This window comes from Vicia villosa, linkage group LG3, assembly GCF_029867415.1.
Source record: "Vicia villosa cultivar HV-30 ecotype Madison, WI linkage group LG3, Vvil1.0, whole genome shotgun sequence".
Classification (NCBI taxonomy): Eukaryota; Viridiplantae; Streptophyta; class Magnoliopsida; order Fabales; family Fabaceae; genus Vicia; species Vicia villosa.
In genome coordinates, this window is record NC_081182.1 from 139,480,449 (window position 1) to 139,492,113 (window position 11,665).

Here is an 11,665-nt window from a genome sequence, read left to right on the forward strand (position 1 = left end):
TCTACAATAGTTAAGGGATTCAAATTTTTTGATACACTAAAAATATATAGAAACTCCACAACACAAAAAATTAAAAAAAAAATTATATTTTTGAGTCAAACTTCCAATAAATATTTTTGGTTACATAAAAACAAAAATTATAATTTCAAAAAGTAAATGCATGCAGTGTCAGTTGCAAGAATGTTGTTTAGTTTGCATTTTGAAATATTTATAGATTTTTTAAAATTTTTTTTATGTTATTTACAATTTAAATCAAATAAAATTTTAAATTATAGATTGACTTTTAAAATTAAAAAAGAATCTCCAAATTATTTAAGACAATCTTAAATTTATATTTTTTGTATTGATGAATCAAGAAGACCTACTACTTCTATCGATGATTCAAAAAGACCTATATGAGACTCCCAGCAAAATTCCAAAGGAATGATTTTTTATTCATTTTGACTATGAAATTAGAGTGATACACCAGGAAAAAAATAAATTTTTATTTAATTAAATATTTAAAGTTGTAAAACATCTTCACTTCAATCTCTAGTTTCCAACACAGTACTAACAAGCATAATATTAAAGCAAACAACACACTCAACTAAATCATTGATAAATGAAAAGTAGCAATTTCAAATATCACCATAGAAGAACTTCTTGAAAAGCTCCAAATGTGCATTCTGAAAATGCAAACACACAAGAATAGATCCATCTCCATCAGGACTAAGAAGAATCACTGCCCTATCATGCGGAGACACATAAGCTATTCCAAAATAAACAGGCTTTCCCCATCCAAAATCAGCTTCATAAACAGGCATACTCATCCAACTAGTTAAATGAAAATTAGGATTCCCAAAATATGGAATATTCTCACCTTCACCTAAAAACAAAGCCCTTGCATCATCCAAATGTTCAAATCCCCTAATAACATCAATTTGTGACCTTATAAATTCATCTGTTACAATCTCACTAGCTTCCCTTATCATTTGTGAAACATAACCTAATGGCTTTGATGTGATTTCTCCAACATACCCTTTTGCTGCTGTTTGTGTCAAAGCATTCCCAAAATAGTTTTTAGGAAGATTTGGAATCATCCTTGTTCTAACATCAGCATTGAATCTAACAACACTTTCTTGATTCTCTTCAAGCTCACGTGCCTTAGATGCACATCTCCATAAATGTGCACCAATTGCCTCATATCTACTAAAAGCCCTTGACCCTTTTTTCTTCATTGCTAGAATATCATTTTCATTGGCTTTTATCTTCAGCTTATCAACTTGTTCTGGTGAGAGTCTCAACAATGTTGCTGAAGTTTTTTTCTTTCTTTCTTCACTTGTGTCTTCTCTTCCAAGAATGAGAGGTAGTGGCTTTAACTCCATGTGCTCAAAACAAGGTGCCAAAGGAGTGTGTGAAAATTTGAGTAATGTTCTATCAAGAAAGGGACGTAACTCATTAGCCTCAAGTGTTTCTCCTCTAGCTATTTTAGCCCATGAGTTGATGAATCTAATGGCTCCAAGTCCATCTGATAAAGGATGGAAAAAAGCAACTCCAATTGCAAAGCCTTCATTGTTTTGGAACCTTGTGAGCTGCACAACAAACAATGGAATATCTTCAATGGGTTGATTATAATCCATTACTGGAACAAGCTCTTTGGTTGAGTCAGAAGGTGAAAAGTCACCATAATCATGAATTGTTTTACTGGTTTGAGCCTCAAGCAAAATAGCACCTTTTGCATTGAGATTCAATTCTAATCTAGCACCTTCCGTGTAACACAGTCTACCCGCCATAGGATAGTACTGAACTAGAATTTTGGAGAGAGATGTTTTCAAGGTTTCAATGGCATTTTCAGGATTCTGGTATGGTTTGTAAATGTAAATAGTTGGTGTGTGGCGCATACGTACGACTTGATCAATATCAGAGAGCCATAAACGACCATGTGGAGTTGGTTCGTTTGGTATCACAGTGTAAGAAGCTGTAATGGTTACCATTTTGTTTTGATTCTTAATGTGTAAGAAGCTGCAATGCTTTATGATGATATATATGACAATAGCATCATGTATATTTATAGTAAAATATAAGGGTATGATATCGCATTTAACACGTACCAATAATAATCTATTGGATGTCTCGAGAGACAAAAGAAATCAATTGTATTAACATTTTGCTTTGATCTAGGTTGTAGAATGGGACCGGAAGCAAGTACTGCATTCAACACACGTAGCAACTCTATTGAATGTTTGATGTTTGATTTTTTATATTTTATTTTAAAACAATTAAAAATTTACATTAATTTTTAAATGGTCATAGGGCACATGTTAAAGATACTATAAATAGAAAAAAGTTAAATGTAATTAAATGCAATAAAATTATATTTAAAATTTCGATACATTGAATGCACACGTTTCAACAAAATATTTTTATAAATATATCATTAACTTGTGCTCTTGGAGCACATATTAGCTTTTCGCATTTTTAAATTCTTTGATCTTGATGTAACCACTACCGATGTTGAATATGACAATATTACGACTGAAAATTTTAAATATGTATTTTCATAAACCATTATATCTTAGAACGAATGAACATTAATATATTAAATACGTGAAGACTTTGTGAAAATCTTAATTCGTATTATGAATATATGATAGTTATTTATTTGAATAGATAAATTTATTTTATATTTATTATTCTAAATAAATTTATTTGTTAATAATTTATAAGAAAAATAAGTGATGCACTGACCGTGTAAAAAAGTTTTACACTGCCAAGTCATACTGTAAATTTTAAATTACTGATATAGCAGAATAAGATATTTCTATTGAATAAGAATGTACATATTTTTTATACCGTAATATCTAATTTTTATATTCTTAGTGTCAAATAGTTATATATTGAATTCATGTTATTCAAATTTTTTAAATCTTTTTTAATTCAAATTCAATAAATATACATAATTTTATTTATAAATAGTTTTATTTGAAGATATTGATGTATATATTATACTCCGCCAGTCCTATATTATTTGTCACATTTGAGTATTTCATACAGATTAGGAAACAATAATAAATAAAAAAGATAATAATAATTTTACGAAATTATCTTGATTAACTATTGATATATTCAATTAACATTAATATTAAATAATAAAAAAATAAATTAAGAGTATTTATTAGAGGATATAATTAGAAAATTTAATATAAAATTGTATTAATAATTTAAAGTGACAAGTATTTTGGAACAAATTTTTTTTTCTTTTAAATGTGACACATATTTTTGAACGGAGGAAGTTGTACACTATGCCTATAAATTATTTATTTACTTTTACAGATATGATAAATATTTAAGTTATTTTTATAAAAAAATTCTGGATCATAATTTTTAATTCATATATAAATATGAGACTTATTTCTGCTTTTATAAATTTTAACACATTTTCATCTATCCATATAAAATATTGTTATAATTAATTTTATTTTTTTATTTTATTTTAGACAAACTTTTTAATCGTAGGACACATATTACTATTATCCAACTAGCAAGAAACCCGTGCATTCGCACGGGTAAATTTATTTGATATTATATAAATTTTATTTAAATATATATGTAAATTTGAAATGAGTTATTTAATTATAAAATAAATAATAATAATTATTATTATTATTTTATAAATTTAATTTTGATATTTGAAAATAAAAGTTTTGTGTCTTAAATAAAAACAAACAATTGTAATTAAAATAAAAAATGTTTTTTCTGATAGTGGCCCGTGAAAAAATATAAATTTTGACATTTGAAAATAAAAATTTTGTGTCTCAAATAAAAATAACAAAGAGAATATTAAAAATTTTTACATTTAAAAATAAAATTTTATGTCTCAAATAAAGACAATGGTTAATTAAAATAAAATAGGTATTTGCTGATAGGGGTCTGTGGCCCGTGAGAAAAATAAAAAATTTGGACATTTAAAAATAAAATTTTTGTGTCTCAAATAAAGACAGTTGTTAGTTAAAATAAAATATATATTTTGCTCATAGTAGCCTGTGAGAAAAACAAAAAATTTGACATTTTGAAATAAGAATTCTCTGTCTCAAATAAAGACAATAAAATCGATATTTTGCTCATAGTGGCCCGTGAGAAAAATAAGAATTTTGACATTTGAAAATAATTTTTTTAATAATCATAAAATAATTATGTTTTTGGTTGAGTAAAATTTTATGTGTTGCTCTTCATTCAATTTATTTATTTATTTATGTTTAGAAAAATAAAAAGAGAAATTAAAATGAAAGTGAAAAAGTGTAGGAAAGAGAAATGGTGAGTGAAAGAGTGAGGAGTGGAGAAAAAAGTGAAAGTTGAAAAAGTATCAAATAAAAACTTGACACTTGGTAGCATTTAGTTGAAGAGAGGTGAATTAATTGAGTGATTAAGTTTTTACAATTTTAACCTTTTGCAAGTGTTAATTTTTTTAAATGAAGGATAATATTGGTAGTTTGCATGCATCTTTCTTTAATAGATAGATAGTTGAAGTTGATAAATATCATTAACTATATGTTGCTATCAACATTAGTTAAGCTGTAGCAAAAGCCGTATGGAGCTGTCATTGACTGTATGGAACTATCAACATTAATTAAGCTGTAATTTGGTTCACATACTTGTTTGGATAACAGCCACTGGATTTCCAATTATTGCTGTTATTAATTGCATCGGCCTCTAACATTTAAATGACCACTTGCCAACAGTAATATTAAGTTGTAGGAGTACGACTACAAATACAATTTTGGATAAAAGATACCCTCCCCTCCCAAAATATAAATTAAGAAAAAATTATGATTGTGTTATTCCAAATCGTAAGAATTAATTTTTTAATTTTTTTTCTGAGTGAAATTTATTTAAACTGCATTAAATTTATTTTTATTTTTCTTTTCTCTATAATTAATAATTAATTAAAGGACTAAAGATGTTTCAAAATTCCTTTAAATTTAGGCATTTTTATCTTTTTAAAAAATTTCGTTAAAAAATCAGTTTTCTAAAGTTAAGAATTTTAACTTTTGGTCCCCCAAACAACTTAAATTATTTAAAGGGATGAAAAGTAAAAATGCATAACTTTAATTTTTACATCTTTTTATGAAACTTTCTCATGAAAAATACAAAATATCACAACGCTTTTATGGCCATAGACAGCGCTTTAAAGCGTTGCCTAAATCAGCGCTGCTATAAATAAAGACAGCGCTTTGGATTAATGTAAAAGTGCTGCTATATGTCCCCTTTAGGCAGCACTTTGACTTTAAAAGCGCTTTCTTATGCACCCCTTTAGACAACACTTTGGAAAGTACCCCTTTAGCAGCGCTTTCTCTTTAGACAGCGCTTTTGGTTATCTTTTAGGCATCACTTTAGACAGCGCTTTTCTTTAAAAGCGTGGTCTATTCCCCATTTTAGGAAACGCTTTTCCCCATTTCGAATAGTGCTTTTCTCTTTAAGCGTTGTCTAATGTTCATGAAATTTTTTAAATATAAAACTTATTTTCACTTACAGAAACCGCTGCCAATATATATAATAAATTTTCACCAGGTTTTCACCACATTTTGCACCAGATTTTCACCAGGTCTTGCACCAGATTTTCACCATATTTTACATCAGATTTGGTAGCTTCCATCCAATAAATATGCACCAAATTTTCATATACAAAAAATCTACATATATATAATTCATGATATATACAACAACTTGCAAATTGATGATACAACTTGAAAATTCTAAAATGCTAAATTTATGTTAAATATACATATTACTATCTTCGAGAATTTCTAAAACAACAACAACAATGAACTTGTTAGCTCTATCTTCTACATCTACACCTATAACCTGAAACAAAACCAAAAGATCGAAATTCATACCATGATAAAACAAAACTTTATTCGAATTTATACTCAAAACTCGAAAGTTATTCTCAAAATTCTCATCACTGAAAGAAAGACAATATACCTTATAAAATTCTCAACTCTATAATGAATTGACATCATTCCTCCATAAGTTCATCCAATTGATCTTTTGAGTAATGAGCACACTTGAATTCGTCAAAGTACTACATAATAATATAACATAGTATGTGACTTAGTTAAAACACCATGTCATTTTATGAGAAATATTAAAACGATTCCTAAGTTAGAAATCCATACCGTGGATGGAATCTCTATTCGATCCAAAAGAAGAGTTTCTTTCATAAACCTCAAGATGAAATAACCGCAATCTATACCATGCTGACTAGGAAACTACACATGGAAAGAAAATACGGATATATATATGGATATACCCCTTAACTTGTTTTATCAAGTATCATCACTAATATATTCAAAATTTTGAAAATATACCTGCACTCTGATCCATGTAATGTTGTTGGCTCTACTCTTTGGTACTTGAATATCTCTTTGTGATCGAAAAGCTTGTAGAACGCTATAATAAAATATAAATGACTATTTAGAACAATCTGACATAGATAAATAAATATACACACGAATATTTAGAACAAACTCACTTACGTATCAATCATCGTCTTCAAATCTGGGTATGTTGTCCAATCATTGTCTAACGAATCCAAATAATATACAATTTCTCTTATAGGATTAATCGCAACCAATAACCAGTGTCCACTGTGTAACACCCCTTTATAATACCCTAAATAATAATAATAAACAAATACTCAGAGTAAACATGCATATAAACAAGGGGCGTCACAACGACGTTTTCAAAAACTAAAAGCTTTTAAAAACCAACATTTATACATCCATAAACATACAATTCATCTGGTCATCAATATAAGACATTTTAATTAACATAATTCATTAAGATTATGCATACACAGCGGAAATAACGAATACTCATGCATTGTATAAATGATCCATGTCCCATACCATGATCATGTCTCAAAACATCCAAAATGAAAACATAACAACATATCCAAAATATTCGGCACTAAGGCCTCGCACAACAACAAATGATCAACATACAATAATCATAAGGTAGTATCAAGGTACGAATCCAAATAAAACATGAGTTCAACACGCTAATCCTATCCCATTATTACATGACTAGAGCATATGACTCGCTACCTAATCAAAACAACGACTCAGAAGCTCCTCGGCTAAATCCTCGGACAAGCTACTACTCGTCGGAACCTGCACGTTATCAACGAAGAGCAACATTCAAACAGAAATGTGAGAATTCAAATTATTATAGAAAACATGATAATGGGAAATGTAATACAAACAAACATACTTTTCACAATTCATCACTCTTCTCAAGAATATACAATTATACACCAAGTATCAATTAACACACAAAGCAATTACATCAACACAAAACAATCACATAGCACACAATGTGACTCAAATGTACTAAATGTGACTCAATGCATGTGGTACCATGGGAACCCAATGTTTCACCGCTTTCCGATTCAATATCTAGAATCCAAGCCACGCTTCCGATCCGGACAAGATCAAAACCACTACGCCTATTTCCAATTAAGGATCAACGTCTATCTTGTGAATCCAAAGTTTCACCGCTTCCGATTCTACCTCTAGAATCCAAGCCAACATGTGAAGCCAAAGTTTCACCACCTCTATTTCCGATCAAGGATCAAGGTCAACCATGTGAATCCAAATTCACCGCCTATGTTTCCACACAAGGATCAAAGCCACCATGAATGCATGTTCATTATTATACAACATATGCAATTAAGATCATCCAACAATCTTAACATACCGCATACCACAATAATTTAACACATTGAACTATCCACCAAAAGTTGCACAACATGCATCAAATAAACATCATAAATAAAATACAACTCATAGCATTTATCCAATCACAAATAACATATAACAATCATAGCACCAACCATGTTATTATCACCTAACCTCAATTCACATATTTCCTAAATACAATTTAAGTAACATGTTATCAATCACATATAAATCATACTCTAGTATTCACCAATTCAACATCTCATTATACATGTAGTAAACAATTTCCAATATATTTTGTGCACATCCTCATCAATTCATTACGGTATACAATATGAATACATTTTATCAAGCCATAACACATATTCACACACATACATGTTATTAAAACAACCACATCATAATTAAGTCATCAAGTAATCATTCTCCATAAGAGCATTCAAATAACATATATTCATTCACACACATCATGAATATTACACCACATAACATGCCATCACAATGTTATTCACAAATTATCAAGTTATAACGCACATATACATAATTACATGTTAACAACATCATAATTTATTAATCATGTGCTAACCATCCTACTTCTTTCATATAGATAATTTCATTAGCTTCCAAACGCTTCAAACAGCGCATAAAACGGAGTTACGGGTCAAACGTTATGACATTTTGAAGTTTCATAAAAAGTTTGACAGCATGGCCCGCTTAGCGGGCTGGAGCCCGCTTAGCGGCCGCGCGACTATGCAGAAAAATACAACAGCGAACAAACTTACGAAAATGCTATATCTCCACTCAAAATCACTTCCAATCAACAATTCAAAGTATATATGATCAGTATACATCATTTATCATCATCAAATCATACCAAAACATGTTTAAACCACCAATTTCATGAAATCTAACATAAACCCTAACATTTTAAAAACATACAATTGAAAGAATAGAGATTTTGATCATAGCAACATACAAACATTACCCATTCATATAAACCTATATTAATTTGAATTCTAACCCTTACCTCTTGATTTTAATCCACCCTCTTCAAGAAATCTACAAATCCCCTCTTCTTCTCTTATATGTTCTTCTTCTCTTTTGCCTCTTTTCTCTTCTCTCTATCTTCCCAAAATTATGAGAAATGACCTAACTTAGTTCTTACTATCTTTCTCTCTAATTTGGGCTTAACCCAATTATTACCCAATACCTTATTCCACTAATTAGGCCCAACAACTTATTATTTCATTAATAGCTCTAGTAACTGATCGATAAAATAGCAAGTGTACTATTTTGCCTCTGTAGTAATAAAGGGAAAATTCCCCGAATATCGATCTCAAGGACTAGGTGATATTATGGAGTTAGTAGGAATTCAATTAAACAAAAAGCCTTGGGGTTTTGGTTTTTATGAGTACGAATTAAATTGCAAATAAACTTAAAAAGGTTGATTTAGCCAAATATGAGTAACATGCCAGGGTAGGTGTGTGCATTAACATGTAACAATTCTGAACCCTTGTTTCATTAACAAAATTCAACTTATCAATTACCGGTTCTTAAGGGTATTTGCTCCTAAGTCCTTAGTGGGCAAACCTTTGAACATTGAAATCCTAATCCCAAAGTCCTTCGAAATTAGTGATCAAATCAAGTATTATTATAATCAAGAACAATCCGGTTACTATAGGGTATCCCTAGTCCTAGGTGATATCTACTATAGTATAATGGTATACAAACCCTAACAATGGATGTCAATCCTAATTGTTAGTCATAAATCAATCCAGTTGGTCTGACGAGGAAAGCATTAAAAACCTTATACCATTAAATTGAACATGAAAGAGAAATATGTTATTGAAATTCGGAATTCAAAATCATCACAAATGTTAATCAGGGACACCCCCTAGCATTGGGGGGTTTAGCTACTCATATCATCCAAAGAAATTACAAAAGATATCAAATAAAGACATTACAATAGAAATGATGAAATTTGATCTTCAATGGCTTCCGCTCATGAGAGTTCTCTGTTCTTCTCCAATTGCATAGGCTTCCTTTCTCAATCCTCCAATTCTTCGTGTGGAAAAAGATCCCTAATTCATCTTGAAAAACCCTCCTAAATAGTGCAGACTCACTTAAGTTGGTTGGAAATCCCAAAAACACCCTTGCAGGCAAACCACTGAACAAAATCACAAAAATCACTGGAATCAGCGTCAAACCCAACACGGGCCGTGTTGTGCAACACGGGTACCCGTGTTGGTCCCCTGTTATGTTTCTTTTTCTTATTAAGTCCCAGGACGTGCAACACGGGCACCCGTGTTGCTTCACTGTTTTTCCATTCTTCTTGCGCCCTCTTCCTGACACGGCCCGTGTTGTGCAACACGGCCACCCGTGTCAGGCCTCCTGTAGCATGTTTTTGAAATTCCTTCGAAACTCCGAGTTTTGCACTGATTTATTCCGATTTATCCATATGAACCTGAAAACATTAAAATATACAACCAAAGCATAAAATGACGAATAAATAAATAAAACACTCAATAATATAACTTAAAGATACATAAAAACAACATTAAATATATGTGTGAAAACCACTGATCAAACTCCCCAAACTTAAATCGTTGCTTGACCTCAAGCGACAATTACAAGAGTTAATGACCTTCAGAGTATACTGGTGTTCATACGTGAGATATCTGTTTGTATTGATCGAGAGACAGTTAGTCTGGCATTCACATGACGTGACGAGTCTCTATTACAACATTAAACCTTAAGCTCCCCTTTCGGATACCTCTCCAACTATGCTTTGTACTTAAGTCTCTTTCCGATTTTCCTCCTATTTCATTCGGACAATCATATTAAGGCACTGCATTTCTTATAATAATCATCACCTGCATGAGACGAATCAAGGCTTTTTTTATTTCTCTGGCACCAAACTAGCAGCATTTGCTACTTTAACTTACCGATGAAATTTTCAAACTTTGCAGTTATATATTGTCCTTTTGGACGATGTTTGGGGATCAATCTCCTTTGGGCTGAATAACCGGGTGAAGGTTACCCAACTTAGCGAGCCGATTGCCTTTTACCGCCTTTTCATCATTTGGTGCCAACTTTATATCTCTTTTTTTTCTCAACCAGTCATCATGCAAGTGAATCTGAATTATGCCAGACTGTATCAATAAACTACTCGAGAAGTACTTCTCAGGAGACAAGTACTATGGTGCAAATCTACACGTTAGACTCGTATCTCTTTTAGGGAACCAAGGGTGCTTAAACAAACCTCTTCTTGTCACATTATTCCGCACTTCCTGTCCTCAAACAATCCTCGCTTCATCTCTATATACTATTCTCGATCGCTCTTTAGGATCAAAAACTTCTTCAACAAAAATTAAAGTTTCGGTCAAAATTTGGGCAGAATTCCCTTTATGGTTTCACATCATACCAATAACATAAAAATAACATAAAAATAAAATGCAAAGAGAAGAGCCTCCCCCAAACTTGAACTAAACATTGGCCTCAATGTTTCAGAACGAGCCTGAGAGAGGTGACTCACAGAGGGTAATGCACTCTAATGATCACTTCCAAGCTTTCCCCAGAGACGTCCTCTTTTATTTCCTGAAAATAAAATAAACAAACAGAGAAATTAATTGTTAAAACCGTGAGTTTCCTCCCACGAAGCGCTTCGTTTAACGTCGCATAGCTCGACGGTCCATTACCCTTTATTATGGAGGGTATTTCCTTTTCCACACCTTGCTGCTTGTCACATCCGCAACCACGTACTCATGAAGATGAAAAGCATGGACAACTTTTATCTTCAACTCACTTCCCACATTCTTCTTCTTACCTTGCTCTTTCTTTTCCACCTTCTTCTTGACTTCCTTAGCCTTCTTAGGATTTTTGATAGCTACATAATTTGGTTCCACCCGAGAGGCTATGCTTGAAACTTTTTCTTGGAGATGTTTTGG

General features: G+C 31.2%; 1 protein-coding gene across 1 annotated transcript; it reads right to left on the reverse strand.

Annotated features, from left to right (window-relative positions):
* Positions 1-413: 413 nt before the first annotated feature.
* Positions 414-2,033, reverse strand: LOC131662458 (hydroxycinnamoyl-CoA:piscidic acid hydroxycinnamoyltransferase-like). The gene has a single exon (XM_058932233.1). The coding sequence runs from the start codon at positions 1,971-1,973 to the stop codon at positions 618-620; it is 1,356 nt and encodes a 451-aa protein (XP_058788216.1). The 5' UTR covers positions 1,974-2,033; the 3' UTR covers positions 414-617.
* Positions 2,034-11,665: the final 9,632 nt, after the last annotated feature.

Bases quoted from the DNA above. Each gene is read 5' to 3' on its own strand.
- LOC131662458 (XM_058932233.1), bottom strand. From the start codon at position 1,973: ATGGTAACCATTACAGCTTCTTACACTGTGATACCAAACGAACCAACT.